The sequence below is a fragment of the Chlamydotis macqueenii genome, chromosome 11 (genome assembly GCF_036417535.1).
Source record: "Chlamydotis macqueenii isolate bChlMac1 chromosome 11, bChlMac1.mat, whole genome shotgun sequence".
NCBI classification, from domain to species: Eukaryota; Metazoa; Chordata; class Aves; order Otidiformes; family Otididae; genus Chlamydotis; species Chlamydotis macqueenii.
In genome coordinates this window covers 21,483,225-21,499,872 of record NC_141566.1, presented here as the reverse complement: position 1 = coordinate 21,499,872, position 16,648 = coordinate 21,483,225, and the positions used below count along the sequence as shown (strand labels likewise).

Below are 16,648 nucleotides of genomic sequence, written 5' to 3'. Positions count from 1 at the left end.
CAGCCCCCACACTCGAGTGAGGGTGATGGCCGATGTCTTGGGCCACCCCTTCACCATTTACCTAGATTTTCTGTCATCTTTACCAGCTAAAAAAGGGAAAACGGACCTTTGACCACTCGGAGCAGGAAACATCTGCGCCTTCACCATTTTCAACCCAAATCCGCGCTCGTGTTTTTATGTTTTATGAAAGCGTGAGCCCTCAGAGGATGAGGTTTTGCCGGCTGGAGTTCGGCTGTTACATGAGATATTCAGGAAGTTATTTGCATCGACTGGATAAAAGCCCGTGGCAGCCGGGCGCGCTGCAGAAGCGAGTCAGAGACCGCCGCCGCAGCAGCCACCAGCCCAAGGAATAACATTCGCTCCAGCTTCACAATGAGTTGTTTACCGGCCTCGGCTGCCTGTGGGAAGAGCCAAGAAGAGCGGCGGAAAAGGAGAGACAAACACAATGCGAGCGAGACGCGCTAGGCGGGAGGCTGGGCTTTAGGAGCAGACTCAGGATTTCAAACCTATGGAACTGGAGAGGGCTGAAAAAGAAATTAAAGGGCACCGTCTGCTCCACGACGTTAACGGGCTGAGGCAAATGAGCCACCCGCTGCATTCCTGCTGCCAGAAGATCCTCTTCCCCAGCTGAAGGGCTGATGTTAAAGGTAAGAGAAAAATAAAAAGCTTTTAGCTCATGGCTCTGCGGGCAGGCAGATTCATTGAAGGGCAGCGGCAGCAGTGCTCGGGGTGAGCTACGCAGCCGCGCTTCCCTGTAGTATTTTTAATTATGTCCCTAAACATTTGCAAGCCTCCAGGTTTTCCAGCAGGAACCCAGAGCTGGGGAACAGGAATCCAGGCTGTTTTAGTCTTTCAGAGAAGATTCTGCTTCTTTGAGACTATTAAAAAACCAAACCAAAACAAACCTCAACCTAAAAACCAGCTCCTTCCTAAATCTTTGTAGAAAGATTTTTTTTTTCTTTTATGGGCAGTTTTACTTTGCAGCTTCCCCAATGCTTTCTCGATTCCCAGCTCCCCCCTCTCCTCCTCACTTTTTTAATTAGAAGGGAAAAACAATTACAGCCACGCAAAGGAAAATCCGAGATTTAAGCAGCTTTTCCCCCGCTCGCTCCCGTCCCCGGCGCGGAGGCGCGCTCTCGCAGGCTGTCCCCGCCGGCTAATTTGCTCAGGAAATCCGCGTTGCCCATTGTCAAGCTGTCCCTAAGCTGCTAATTCTGAACGGGGAGCTGCCTGGATGCTCTGGAAGGGAATACAGCCCCGCGAGAGGGACCCAGCGCAGCGTGGGGCAGGCTCAGCCCCTAATAACACATCCCTGCCCAATGGAGAGCGTTTCCTATGAGACCCCCAAGAGTTCCCCCTGCCCACAGACCCTGCCCAGACCTCGGGCCCGCTCTCGCGTCCCGTTTCCCAAGACATGATGGCCGCAGCGTTCAGCCGTTCGCTTTCCCCTCCGAACAAAGGAAGGCGGACAGCCGCCGGTCGCTGGAGGGTTTAAAGATGAACGGGTAAACTCATCGAAAGCCGAGCGCGCAGCTCTTCCGCGCAGGACTCGCTCGGCCTGCGGTCCACGCGCACAAAAAGGACAAATGTGGGCTGTCAGGGCGGAATCGGGCTGAAACCCGCCGGGCCGTGGGCACGACCTCGGCACCAGCCGCTCTGCCGCGGTGAGTTTCTATTTCCTCGCTTTCTAACTTAGCAGAAAAGAAATCCGGCTGTAATGCCAGCTCCGAAAAAAAGGGGTTGAAACGTTGTCTGAAATCTGGCGGCTCAGACGGATCTGTGGGATAAAACCAGCCGGGGATGGGCTGGAGTTGTGCGTTTCAATGGAGATTAGTGGTGTTTTTTCTATCCAGGCAGATCTCATTCCTCTGACTTGAGCTCTGCCATGGCTGGGAGGGGAGAGGCCAGCGTTTCTGTTTTAAGTGAGAAAGATGATCGCCAAGTGTTTGGAAAATAATTCCTGCCTGAGCTGCTCCTCCAAACTGTTGCTGTGGAAATCGCTGTAATTCACATCGTGATTCTCATTGTGTCACTGTGTGTGACAAGTTAAGGACTTTTCTATCCCTGTTTTTTTTTGTTTCAGATTTGTGAAAAATATCCCTTATTGAGGGCTTTTTTTTTTTTTTGTACTTGAAGTCAGTATCATAAAGACACTTTAATATAAACTTAAGAAAGTGTTGTATATAAATGTGGCATGAACTCAGACTTTCAGCTTACATGCCTTCAGCTTCATGTAATGTGAGATCCAGTTCCTACAAACGATGTTAAAGGTTAGGAAAGAAGTTATATTTTTTTTTATACTGCAAAACTTTAAGATCTTATTTATCACTTTGGCTTTCATTTGTGGCTAAAATCTACTCCTTCTAAGCTCAGTGGCAAAATGACACAAGAAAAATTCAAATGCAGCTTTAAGCAGACAGAAAAATTGGTGTCAGAAGTAAAACGAATGATGAACAACATAGTTAATGTAACGATGCAGCTATCTGGAAGAAATAGGATTTAAGACAGTGTAAGCCCACTGCAGAAGAATTTGCGAGACAAGTTTGGGTTTTTAACGACACTCCTTCATCTTTGTTTGAGAGAAGACAATTGTGTGGTTTTGCGTTGAACGGAACAGTAAAACCCAGAGGATGGGAAGTGCAAAGTTCACAGGTCGGTGATAAGGATATTCCCCCCTCCCAGCACTTTTCCATCTTCTTTCCCTCAGCAGCGTTCTGCAAGCCAAAATAAAACAGGCAGGAAACCAACCTCGCTGCTTAAGGGGGCTCAAAGCCTCTGAATTTTAAAAGAAAGTCCTGAAAAACATGGGAGGGAGGGAGGAAGGGAGGGGGAGGCTGAGCATACATTTCACTTGAATCCTTTGGGACTGAAAATGAGACTCCTCCTTCGCGGGGGTCAGGTCAGTTGATAAAAATCAGCGTCTTTCAGATTCTGGAGGTAGGAGCTTAGCTCTGCACACACACACAGAACTAATGCCTGAGCGCCACTGACTTCACTTTCATTCAGAGCATTGTAACGAGACGAAAACCGTGAAAACCCGCGCCTCACACTTTGCTGAGAGCAGCCATGGAAATATTCACCGTGCCCAAGCACGGCAGCTTGTGCCAGAGAGGATGCTCTCCGTAAGATGGTTGCCCTTCTGCAGCCTGCGACCTCATGGTTGGAGCTCGAGAAGAGGAATTGAGGCGATTTTACCCAAACCTTGGGCCACATTCTTGGAAAAGGGTGCAGCGTAGGAGGGTGTGTTACTTCTGGACAGAGAAGGTTGCTCCCTGGGGAAGGCAGTACATGGCGAAATGATTTGGGACTCAGTTATCACAGTATTGCCTTGGTACAGAGAGGGTGGCCGCTTGCAGCCCTACGCATTCATGCCAACGTTTGCGATGCATCTGTGCAGGCTGCAGCTTATTCGAGTGTCAGGGCTCTGTTTAGCGATATCTGAGTGTTGCCGGCTGGGCGTACACGGGTGATGGGGTGGTCCCGGCCCCACGGCTCACACAGCACTCCAGGATCACAAACGAGACACGGGTGAGCCATCCCATCTGCGGGCCAGGGTGGGCAGGGATGGCTTCTGGAGCACACATCCAGCCTCAGCAGGTCTTTCCAGGTCAAGTGTGCGTGCAGAGACTCACTCTGCTCCTCCACACGTGGCTCCTCCTCCATAAATAAGGATCCGATTTAGTCTCAGGGAAGGGGAGCCACCACCTTTCACAACAGGCAAATTCTCTCCTTGAAAAGAGGAGCTCTTTATTCACCAGAGCAGACAGTGGCTCTGCAAGACTTCCTCTAATGCCCCATCTTCTCTGTCAGTCCCATAAAAGGGGGTAAAGATCCACACCGCTCCGGAGCCAAACTAGCCTTAGCTGACCCTAGCCGCAAGGAAAGTTTTCTGAATTATTTGTAATGGCTTGGTTTTGTAGAAAAAGGAAAGTCTCTTTATCTTGGCAAGTGAAATTAAGGGACATTCATCAGGCCCTAAGCCCCGAGACAAGGATGCATGCTAGCAACAGAGCGGATTGCTTTCTCTCTACGTAATGTGATCTCAAAAAATTTTGAGTACCTATTACATCTGTAAATAGGCAGCCACAACGCAAGCTCTTCTTTTCATCTAATAATATTCCCATTTTAGTTTCTTGAACCTGCAAGATAACTCACCATCTTCTGCTCCAGCAGGCATTTGCTTTTATACGACAAATGGGAATTTCCATGTTAAGCAGTAAAAGCAGCATCCCTCATACAATACCAACCAGTCCTTCCCCTTCTCTCCGCTCATTATCAGAAATCTGAGTTCTAAGAAACTTCACTGCAGAAACATCACTCGCTGGCTGAGATTTGATATTTTTGCATTGCAAATTAATTTCTTATTTATTTTAACACATTAATGCAAATTTACCCTCTATAGTTCCCACTGAAAAAGTAGCATAGCTGTGCGCTGTGCCCCCTCGCGCATCCTTTCCTTATACCCCACTGAGTGTTTTTCAAGACCTTCATGTTTTTCCCCAGAGGGGAGGCGAGGGAGATGACACGAAAAGCCCAGCCACGCCTCCAGATTTCTGGCTGAAAAACAAGGACCAAGGAGAACGGGGAGCCCAGCCGCTCCGGGAGGGAACTGCGCGTCTCCAGCGCTCGGAGGGCAGACCGCTGGCGCAAAGGAAACCAAGGCTGGCCATACCCACCCAGTCCATACCGCTGCCAAAGAAAGTTCTCAAACCTTCTCCTTTCCCCCCTAGAATAAAGCAATTAGAAAGAACGAAGCCCTGTTTTATCAGCTCCCTCCAGTAAATAAATGCAGGGCACAGATCCTTCAAGGTCCTGAGCACCGGAGCAGGGTAGGGATCACCTTCTGCCCCGCAGAGCGCTCAGCGCCCGCGAGGAAACCAGCTGCACCTCCTCGCACCCAGTTTAGCTTGCAAAAGCTGAAATAGGTGCTTGTGCTGCGGTGCTGGCGGCTGGATGGAAGTTTTTCGGTGCTAATGTATGCAAGGGGGGGAAAAAAAAAGAAAAAGTCTATAATTTTTGGATAAACAGAGGTGAAAGTTCAGCTCTCCTGCAGAGGAACCAGCCTGGAGCCACGGCCCCGGGCGAGGGCGGTGAGATGCGGCCCGGGTGAAAGGAGGGCTTCATGCGGCGGCAGGCGCCTCGCGAGGAGCCGGGTAAAGGCAACAAGGAGCCAAAAAGCCAGGCAATCACCAAGGAACCACTGGAAATCGTGTCGGAGGAAGCAAAGAAAGGAAGCTTTTGGGGCAGAACGCTGACTGGAAAGCGTTTTGGAACTGTAAGCAAATAAACCGAGTCCTGTTGTTGGATTCCCCCGTGGTTCAGGGGAACAGGGCTCTCTTATTTTTTATTTTTTTTTCTTAACCACGCTTTGCAAATAAACAGGACTACATCAAAGACACAGCTACCTCCATCACCAGCTTCTGCTCCTGAGTGAAAACAACCTGTAAATCTTCCAGTATCGGGTCAAACAGTGTAAAACTCTGATTTTCATCAGTTTTTTCCTCTTTTTTTCTTATCAGGATCGCTATTGAATCTAGCAATGCTGTTATGAAGCAATCTCCCCTTAGTGAGAGATCCGAGGGTCAAAAAAAACCCAGCATTCCTACAGCCCTCCACCCTCAGGTGGCGGTTCCTGTGCAAGCAAGAGAGTCCCTTTTACAAGAGTCAAATAATACAAACTTTCCAGGGAAGTTTGGGGTGGATTGTGCCATTTCCGGCCCATGGACCGGACCCTCTGAAGGCCGTAGCAGATGGGGAAGGCCAAACCACGTCAAGGGTTAAAGGGGTGATGTAAATGGAGAGAGACATTGTCAGTGAAAACAAAGAGAGAGTCATGCCCTGAGGATCAGTGTCTGAATGTGGGGTAAGGCAGTTCACTATTCTCTTCAGAAGGAAACATTTTAATTAGCTCAATACAAAACAGATACAGCACAGAGAAGTCACCACCAGCAGGAAATGCTTGGTAAGTCTCAAAGGACAGTTAGGAGACAAGGCAGTGCTGATCAATTAAAAAAAAAAAAAGGAAAGAAAAAAGGAGAGCACCTTTAGGATTAGGTCTGATAGGCTCAGGTTTCCACTTCCCTGCTCCATCTTGGAGAAGAATTAAATTGGGTTCCTGTTGCAATGCGTTTACTGACTTCCAGGCAACAGAAAGTAGCTGTAGAACTTGGAAAGCCCGTGAGGTTCCTGGAGAGCCCAAGCAGGGAGGACAGGGGCAGCCAGCACGCTCCCACCCCGTCCCAGCAGGTCCCCGGCATCGCTCTTGGTGGCTGAGCGAAGGGAAGTGCCTCACCGGCTCCTGCGTTTTGTTTTCTTCTGTCAGAGAGGACTGGAAAGGCAGAGTGTAAAACCTGAGTGACTGAAACAATCAGGAGGAACCCAGGATCTCACCTTCCCTCCAGGAGCAGGAGACGCTGTTACACCCACAGCAAGTCCTGGGGAAGGAAGGTACGATGGGATGGAAGACCCTTGCACAATAAGTGTCAAAGCCATGAATAAGAACCTTCCTGCCTGTCTTTTATGCTGATCGTCAGAAAACGTCCCCTTTTGCCCAGCGTACTGGCTGGGCATTCACTCTGATACAAACAGGGAAGAATGGCTCTTTGAAACCTTTGCTGGACTTCAAAGTCACGCTTCTGCTACTTCTTTCCTACTGTTCTCAAATACATCACATAGGATTAGGAAATGAAAGAGATTAAAGCGTTTCTACTTTCCGTGCCTCGTATCGTCAATGGTGCTTTGTTTACAGGCAGCTGCTTCGTTCCCCCCATCTAATCCCACCCTTTCTCCAGCCCCTGCCGCGCCAGGGAAGCTGCGTGGGTGAAGGTTACTGTGAAGCCGCAGGAAGCTCCAGGGAGGATGGAGAGCTCTCAGCAACTCGCCAAGATGGTGGGTTTAAAAGCCAACCCCAGAGTTGGTGTCCCAAGCCATCTCCCATCACCAGCCGTTTTTCCCCGGAGCAGCAGCCGGGTCCAGCAATGTCTGGTTCAGCTTTCCGTACGCCCTCGCTGCTGGCACCGGGAAAACGGAGCCACCGTCGCAGTGCAGCACAGCTACCGCCCTGACAGCCTCCAAAAGGGAAAGGCCAGCGACCACATTCCCCCTCACTGGAGCTTTGTCCTTATAACCGCTTTCGGGTAACGCTCTCAAAGTTCTTTGCGACCAAAAATAGCTAGTGAGACTTCTGTTGAAAAGGGAAAGTAAGTGGAGATCCCATCGCAGGCACCGAGGTACTGCAAGAGCAGCAAAGCAGCAGGGAACGCGGTGGTGAGACGGTTTTGTTGCGTTTGCCGTCACTGCGGTGCTTTCTTTGAATCCACGTTTTGTGGTTTTCAGGTGAAGATTTGTAAGCCTTTAGAAATGATAGTTTGGTGACGTTACGATTCCTCATTAGCACTGCCGCAGAATTGTCAAAAATGCTTACTTCTTCAGGGGGCAGTTTCTTGTTTCTCTCTTAAGCCCGCGTTCAAACAGGCGCAGTGTATCTCACCTTACCCATAGAACTTACTCTGGAAGAAGCCAAGTCCTATGGCCTTAGGGACAATTAGCATCTATGCAAAAATCTTCAAAAAACCCAAACAACCCTTCCACGACCAACACAGCCTTTTTTGAGCCTTCTGTGTAATTAAAGGGGAATGAAGAAGGGAAATAAAAGCCAAGGAACTGAAGAAATGATAGTTTGTGGTTGTAAAGCCGTAACCCTGGGCTCGGTGGTGGGAGTTACACATCATATGAGCACTGTACCGGCTGGGTGAGTAACAGGGAAGTGAAAACCCGCTCATGAATGTCGTTCTTGTCAAGAGAAGGCATAAAGCGCATGCTGTGTGCACAAGGAAAATACTTATTTATTTCCAAGGTCAGGGTCTGAGACCATACCAAAACACAAGAAGTGCTGCCATCACCTAGAGACATTTCTGGACAAAACCCAGAGAAAGCCCCCGTACCCCCACCTTTTGATCCCTCAGGTTTCGGCTTCTGCGCCTATAAAACCTTTGTGTCTCAAGATTGAGAGATAACCTGAGTACACGCAGTGATAACCTAGCAAGAGATCCTTCAGATTGGGAAGGTCTTCACACTTGGTGTGTATCAGACCTCAGCAGAGCAGGCTCTGCAGCGTTCAGTTATTTAAACGAACACACAGAGGATATCCTACATGTCCAGGCTGATAAAAGTTACATTCACGTTACATCTCATATGAGAAAAAGAAAATGTGAAGACGCAAAAACGTCAGTCCCAAACTCACACTGTTTTTTTCTGACTTCAGTTTGATGGATTTCTGGAGAGTGGGAAGCGTACGGAGCAGAAAGATCTTAACAGGATTACAGGATTGGATTTTAAGGTGTGCTTTTCACCTGCAGTAATTTTTGCTACTCACAAATGGTTCATCTGAATTACACTGCAAGCAGGCTGTTTGGCAGATTTCTTGGGGTGCCAGGAGGAGGAAATAAAAGAATTGTAAACAGGATACTCGCGCGCCGTAGGAAGTAATACGTAGGGGTTTTCCTTTATTTGCAGTGCATGGAAGAGGGGGGATCTCTCGACAATAGAAGGCAAGTCGGAGCAAACACAGTCAACTGCTCTGCTGAACGCCTTTTCCTAGCTCTGAGTAACAGGGTTACGTGAGCGAACGACAGCTGCTGTGGGTTGGAGAGAATATTCTCAATATCAGCGCATTCAACTGGCTGTATATTCTGCTATAGCACCGCTTGGACAACAGCTAGATACATTCCTCCCCTCCTGTACTGTCCCCCACTCCAGGGACAGGATTTAAAGTTCTGACCTGCCTGAAATACAGAACAGTAACGTGGTTTTCTTTACATTCACTTAACTCAGCATTTTTAAATGTATTGCTAGGTTTTTTTTTTTATTTTTTTTTCCTCCCAGCAAGGCGAGAACAGTGAACGTGGCGTACAGGAAGAGCATCCTACTGCTTTAATCCTCAGTCAAAGGGAAGGAAAGTGAATTTTACATTCAGAAAACTAGATCTGTAGGCTCGTGCTACAGAATTTAAAGCACATGGCTGAGATTCAAAGCGATTTGTCAGCTTGTTTAAACACCTCGGCATTAGATAGGTAAACAACACAGGCCTGGATTTTAAAGACCATAACTTAGCCAGACAATCGCTGGCAGGCGATTCCCACAGGTTTATACACCAGGAAAACTGGTATTTGACCTTGTGGCTGTCTGATGCAGGGCAGGGAAAAAAGAATCAAGTGATCGAGCATCTTTTCTCCTGCGTAACGAGTATCTGGGTCAGGCTACTGGCAACCGCCGCGGACGTCAGTAGGAAAGGTAAGCGTTTCAAAGCCGCCTTTCAAACCTGCTGCGTCAGGCTGTGTTCTGAGGAACAGCCAAAATCCTGGACTGTGTGCACAGGCTGGAAAGTGGGGTTTCCATCCACCTCCCAGGCTCGTGGCTATGTAAGGTGTCAAAGGACACCCAGTCCCTCTCAAACCTCCCCAGTTAGGACCCAGACTTAGAGCCTGGACCAGGAGAGTCAGGCACACCTGGTTTTTACACACTGCAGAAGAAAAGGATCTATTTGTGGAGGCTACATTTCAGTATAAACAAAAAATGCTGCTGATGGAGATAACATGCAGTCTCTTTCTTTGCTGGAAGGAGTTCCAAACCAAGAATTTAATGCATTAGGCTGTTGAGCTAAGAGGCTCAGCTATTCCTCTTGGAACACGCACATTTTTGAACCAAAGTTCTTGCTTAAAGGCCTTTCAACTTGTAGGTGAGACCTTGGCTTATTTAGATTACCACATATTCAAAGAAAGTGCGCCTTCAAGATTTTACTACTATCTTTTTCATAAGTTTAAGTGTTTGGTATCTTTTTTTAGATTATTTCACAATAAAGTTCATTTAGCCCTGAATTTAGTAGGAGAAACACCGAGATGAGTGCAAAAGCACCAAGGGGTGCAAGGAACACCTACACAGCCCGTTCCCTACTCTGTCCATCTGTCCCCAAAATCCTGCCCCGTTTGCATAATGAAGAGCCCGCTTACACGTGTGGTAGAGAAAGACCCAACGTGGGCATGGTCTCCTCTGCCACTGCCACATAATCAACAGCAATCAGATAAGGGCATATTCTATTTCTGGATGAACGTTTGCTAATGCAAGATATCATCACAAAATGTAACTCAAAATGCAACTACAGTGAAGGAAGAATTTACTAAATGTGGTGAAGAGCACGTACCAAAGCCGCCTACGAACATCACGGGGAATTCTGGTAGTTCAGGGCACGCACAGCAAACAGCAAACCCGCACAAACACCGCGTTCTCTGCCCCGGTCCTGGCCTGCAGAGAGCAGGAACGCACCCCGACAGGAGAGACCTGATGGTCCCAAGTCTTCTCCTTGGATGGCAAAAGATTCAAGTCATTTAAAAGTAATCTTTCTGAGAAGTGAGCGCTGGGGATCCTCCCCTCCTGCTGTTTTGCTTTACGTCCAATGAATCTGTAAGTTGCAAAGGTGGAGTGCTGCCTGCTCTCTAGGTCACTGCGCTGGTTTTTGGAAAGCCTGCAGCTCTCCAGGCACTCCCAAGCGAGGGCAGAACCTGCACCTTCCATCTGGCCAAGCCGTGGCTGTTTTGTTCTTGTCAACACTTGACATTTTACAAGCTGACTCACTGACAGCCTGAGTGCAAGAACAATTGTCAGCATGAGCTTTTCCAGGAGGAAAGCATATGGAAAACATTTGATTTTCAAAAATCAGATCAGTTTGCATCCCGAATTGTCTTGATTCCATGCGTTCTTCCCTTGTTTATTTGTGGTTTTGTTGCCATTTCAACCTTTAACACAAGCTTTCTCAGTTTTATGTTTGCTGTTGAAGCTGTATTGTCAGAGGATCACTTTCTGGAAAGGATCCTACTCTTCACAAGGGCTTCATCTCTCTAAATTCCTCCATAGTTACAGCTACTGAGATGTTTCTTAGATTACAAGGGGGTTACAACCTTTGATTCATATTTAGTTTGCTGTATTTTGCAAGGCAAAGGTCTTTCCCTTTGTTATCCAACTTTGCTCTGCCTTTCCCCAATGTACCGACTGCCATGTCCACGTTCCAACGCACGAACCCTCCTCGCTCCAGCGAGGGCGGCTTTCCAACTGCTTATCCTCGCAGGCCTTAAAAATAGGACTTAGAAATGCACTAAGAGAACATCAAGACAGTTCAGAAAGCACGGATTTCCGACAAACAGCATGCTTGCCTCCACTCTACGCTTCTCCAAAGCTTGCTGAATTTGGGAAAAATCTTACAAGAGTATAGTTTGAGATTTCCCAAATTTCAGGTTCTGTGCCTTGACAAAGAGTAGATGAGAAATGAAGCTGTCAGTACAACTTAGAGGAGTCCTTTTTGCAAAGCATTTTACAGTTAAAAAAAAAAAAAAAAGAAAAGAAAAAAGTCCTTTTGAAAGTAACATCATTTTTGCAGAAATTTTTAAGTAAAAAAAAGAAAGCAACGTTTTCCAAAAACAGCAAGCATGGCTTTGGAAAGTATTTTTGAAACATATTTCTGAAATGTGGCATTTCAATTTTTCACTTTGACAAACACATGTAAGGCTGCTCCTATTTTAAAGTAGAAAAAAAGGCAAGCAGTACTTTTTTGAGGTTTGTTATTTTTTAATACTTTTGCATCAAAAAAAAAGGTTGACAACCCATAGAACTTTCATTTCTGCACGGTTAAAAGCAAACACTAAAGCTTTCAACTTCTTTCTCCTCTTGTTACAAGTTTAGGTGAACGTTTCAGATGGTTTGATTCTATACCTGGGCAATATCGTGGGTCTGTTGTTTCTTTCCAAACACACCGGGCCAATTCCATCTCAAATTTTAAAGAAAAACCTTTCCAAGTGGAAAGTTGGAATTAGCGATCACTCTCTTTCCAATAAGGAGTGATGGGGGAAGGAAAGGAAAGGCTGAGTACAGTGACTGCTGTGTTCAACTTTGAAAAATCCCAATGATAGTGGAATTTATAAAGACTACTGTGAAAACTAATTACTAGTCTTGTTTGTACATCCATTCATTTGGAAAGGAAAGCGTACGTGTTCTCTTGCACAGCCACGTTGGCTGATAGCAGGCTGCAAGACTGACGGCATCTATTTCTCTCTCCCTTTAGGATGAAAGGATTCGTGATGGAGCCATGGTAGCGAGGTGTCAAGCAACCTTCCTGGAATGTGTTTCTTCAGGAAGAGAAGAGATCGCTGCTTTATTTTATGGATGTCACTGAAGTAGACTTTGAAGTTCTTTGGAAGCACATCACAAACTTGGCATGGGAAACCACAGCAACAACCATACCTGCTTGACAGATGATTCCTTTAAGTACAACTTGTATGGAGCCGTGTACAGTGTGGTCTTCATCCTCGGTTTGATTACTAACTGTGCCTCCCTCTTTGTTTTCTGCTTTCGGATGAAAATGCGAAGTGAAACAGCCATTTTCATGACAAACCTGGCTGTTTCAGATTTGCTTTTTGTGTTCACTTTGCCTTTTAAAATTTTTTATAATTTCAACAGGCATTGGCCTTTTGGAGATAGCCTGTGCAAGATTTCTGGTACAGCATTTCTCACTAACATCTACGGGAGCATGCTGTTCCTCACCTGCATTAGCGTTGACCGTTTCCTTGCTATCGTCTATCCATTCCGATCTCGCACCATTAGGACCAGGAGAAATTCTGCCATAGTCTGTGCTGGTGTTTGGATACTGGTCCTCAGCGGTGGAATTTCTGCTTCGTTATTCTCCACAACCAACATTTCCAACACCAGCACAACCTGTTTTGAAGGTTTTTCCAAACGTATCTGGAAAACCTATTTGTCTAAGATCACTATATTTATTGAAGTGGTAGGATTTATCATTCCTTTGCTACTCAACCTTACATGCTCTTCTTTAGTTCTCAGGACTCTCCGGAAACCTGCCACCTTGTCTCAGATCGGGACAAACAAAGAAAAAGTATTGAAAATGATCATTGTGCACGTGGCCATTTTTGTTGTGTGCTTTGTGCCTTACAATTCCATACTCTTCTTGTATGCTCTTGTGCGGTCCCAAGCGATAGCAAATTGCTCCTTGGAGAGGTTTGCCAGGACAATGTACCCAATCACGTTGTGCATTGCAACAATGAACTGCTGCTTTGACCCGTTCATCTATTACTTTACATCAGAGTCCTTCCAAAAGTCTTTCAACATAAAAACCCAGATAAAAATGGATTCTCTTTTCAAGACTGAGACACCTCTAACAAAGACTACACTACCAGCACCACAGGATGAAATAAGTGACCAGGCTATTACGAATGGAGGAGACCCAACATCTGAATCGCATTTCTAGTGAGCTGTTTACACATGGAGTTATCCCCCATTAACTTTTGATTAACTCCATGTGTGAAATAGTTGTTTCAGAATATGTGGGTTCACACATGGTGTTAATGAAGAAGAGTTGCTGGAGGATAACTACACACAGACAAATCCTTATACTGGGATGGTCCCATCAGATGCAGCAGGTGAAGGTGAAGTATAAAAATTCCAATGGATCTCCCTGTGGAGATTATGGATGGTTGACAACATATGCAACAACTAAGGAAGGAACAGAACAGCTTGTTTAAACAGAAGATGCCAACATTTGGCATTTTTTTCCCCCAGCAGCTGACTTGAGACCAGTTGGGAAACAGAAATTTTAATTTTCTTAGAGATACCTGCCAATATTTCATGCCTTCTGGAGATGCATCATCATATGTTAACTCAATAACTTCACACAGTATGTATGTTTGCTTAATAAGGCATAATAAAAGCTTTTGGCTTTTCCTTATTTCACTGCAAGAGTGTATATCCTGGTTTTACTAGATACAGGCATGGTGAATGCATTGTATGGAGAGGTTTGAAGTGTAAATAATTGTTTTGAAAGCAAGCAACACCCTCGCTTGGTGACAGAAGAGAAACTAAGATGAAAGAATAATTAGTAATACAGCTTTGAAATAAGAAGTTTCATTTCTGTCAGATTAAGCTGTCTTTTAATTTATTTTAAATGCCACCTCTAGGGAGAAGTAGAGTGCCTTACTGCTTTTTGCACCTGGGCTTTCCTGTCCCAGGAGATTATATGTGACTATTTCTAGGATGGCCTAGACTGCAAAGCCGGTTGAAACAAAGGGGCTGAAAGCCCAGTGTTCTTGCAAGGCCAAATCTCTTCTACGGAAATTACATGCAGCTGAAGGGCTGAAGAACCACAGAACGCTGTCATTAGTGAAGAGCTGGCTTGGAAACAGACAATTAGTGTCAGAACATCCAATTAAGAGAAGCTCTTGTAGGTGATCACTTGCTGGTTTTTGCTATACAGTCAGCTAATTAAACCAGAGGGTCTCAAAGTAACTCCAAGAGAAAAGTAAAACAAATTACCCACACTCTTTTCTTAGTCAGTTCAGCAATATTTCCTGTTTTTCAATTAATTTATTGCATATCTTGCATTTCCTTTTAGAGATACAGATTATAGAAATATATGGAAAGTTAGCTATCTGTACATTGCCGCACTTCATTTCTCCAGCAATTGTTTCATATTGGAAGCTATACTGACCTTAACAGGCTGATTCATTCTTAAGCATAAAACACAGAATGGGTTGGTTTGGAAGGGACCTTTAAAACCCACCCAGTCCAACCCCCCTACAAGGAGCAGGGACATCTCCAACCAGATCAGGTTGCTCACAGCCCCGGCCAACCTGGCCTGGAATGTTTCCAGGGATGGGGCATCCACCACCTCTCTGGGCACCTTGGGCCAGTGTGCCACCACCCTCAATGTAAAAAAGTTTTTCCTTGTATCTAGCCTCAATCTACATCCTTCTAGTTTCAAATCATTACCCCTTGTTCTATCACAACAGGCCCTGCTAAAAAGTTTCTCCCCAACTTTCTTATAAACCCCTTTTAAATATTGATGAGAAAAACAATTTAACTTGAAAAAGTATGAAGTTACAACTTGCTAGATCAGTAATCTACATTTTCCACAGTACAGCATAAAGCTACTTCTAGGACTACATTGCCAAAAAAAAAAAAGACAGACAAAATATTAATTGAACAGATGTTTTCCACTCAGCTATTTACTTTAAGTCTCTCAGATCAAGCCTCATGAGATACTGAGAGCTACACATCAAATGTGATTACTACTTCAAGCAATCAGCAGTTCTTAAAGTGCGAAAAGAATTCAGCTGCAAAAAAAAGTTATGCTTTGAAAGGAGTATTTATTTAGCACTATGTTCACTTGGAATAAGAAAAAAAAAAAAAGCCAGTTGCTTACCAAGGCTAAGACATACCCCACAGATCATTCTATTTTAGCCCTAAAATGACTGTGGCTTGTCTGGTGCCCCGGCTTTTACGGCAGGAAAGTATATGATCAACTTATTTATCATATGCAGGGAGTACGAGAGCAGCCTAACTGCTGCATCTCCGTTTCAAGTTACAGCTGTATTTGCTAGAAACTTGCACACAAGACTGGCTTGGGAGGTTTTCCTGTACATTAAACCCTCAGACAACAACACTTTGGGGCAGAAATGAAACGTGACAACAAGGACAGGTCATTCAAATGAGTTGGTGGGACAAGAAAGATGCGGCGGGACAAGGGCACAATCAATGGCAGCGGACGTGGTCGGCAGCTGGGAAAAATTTGCCTCAAAGAGAAGCAATGAGCTGCGTTTTGAGCATCATCCTTTGCCATTTAACCACATGCAAAGGGAAAGCCAGCGACATGCCCCTTTCCTTCTGTGCAGGCCAGAACCAAACTGTTTAGATCGCTTTCTAAAAATTCCTGTTTCCTTTGGCCAAGGAGCCTGTTTCAACGCTTGCCATCAAATGTATGTATTTCAGAGAGGCCATTTCCATAACTTCAGATCAAAACGCAAAGGGAGCCAAGAGGGGTTTTACGGGCTTTGAGGCAGGCAGGGGTTTCCATACACAGCATACCATCCTTCACACCATGGTGCTGCCGGGCGAAGAAGAGGGCGTTGTGAAACCATCAACATCTCTGACGCATCCTAGGCTGGGCGAAAGAGGTGGGGCACCCCCATTCCGCTGCCCTACCATTAACTGGTGTTTAAAAATTGTGTTTAATGAGGCAAGAGCTCCATTTTTAGGGGTGGGAGAGAAGGAACAAGAGTGGGAAGGATTCACTAAAAAGCTGAGGGTGCATTCAAGCCCTCTTCCTATTTACAAGAAAAGTACACGGTACATGAGTAAGTGCTCTTCTCCAAGGCAAACCCCCTGATTATTGCAGTTTTACAAAGAGAGACGAGAAACTTGTTTACATGCCACCTCACTCCAAATGGGCAACATGTAACTGTCCGCTTGTAAAACTTATTTTAAAGCTGCTTCTTTCACCTTGCAAGCAAGAAGCAGAAAGATGAGATTCCCGAGTTCCGTGGCCTTTGGGAGCTTTGTGGGACGGGGCTGCTCTCACACGTGGTGACTGCTCAGTCGCTGCGGGGTGAGCGAGGGCAGGATTTGGCCCAGCACCCAAGAGCTGAGGAATATCTCGTTTGCAAGAATCCTGGAAGACCTTCTGCTCTGTGCTCCGTAGACCTTCCTCTAGTTAAATCCAAGGGAAGGGGGGGGGGAAAATCTAACCTAGAAACCACTGTCTAGCCTTCTCAAGGAAATGTTAAAAGAGGGGGGGGGGAAGAACTGCGTGTGA

General features: G+C 45.9%; 1 protein-coding gene across 2 annotated transcripts; it reads left to right on the top strand.

Annotated features, from left to right (window-relative positions):
- Positions 1-299: 299 nt before the first annotated feature.
- On the top strand, positions 300-13,791 carry LPAR4 (lysophosphatidic acid receptor 4). 2 transcript variants are annotated; one of them, XM_086756318.1, is made up of 2 exons: positions 300-647; positions 12,110-13,791. In XM_086756318.1, exon 2 carries the CDS (start codon positions 12,263-12,265, stop codon positions 13,307-13,309), a length of 1,047 nt encoding a protein of 348 aa, XP_086612444.1. In that variant the 5' UTR covers positions 300-647; positions 12,110-12,262; the 3' UTR covers positions 13,310-13,791. The 2 variants fall into 2 exon arrangements, with proteins under 2 accessions (XP_086612444.1, XP_086612445.1); XM_086756319.1 differs by lacking the exon at positions 300-647 and adding an exon at positions 1,431-1,664.
- Positions 13,792-16,648: the final 2,857 nt, after the last annotated feature.

What these genes read in the sequence shown, in the direction of transcription:
- LPAR4 (XM_086756318.1), top strand. Translation starts at nt 12,263, where the DNA reads ATGGGAAACCACAGCAACAACCATACCTGCTTGACAGATGATTCCTTT.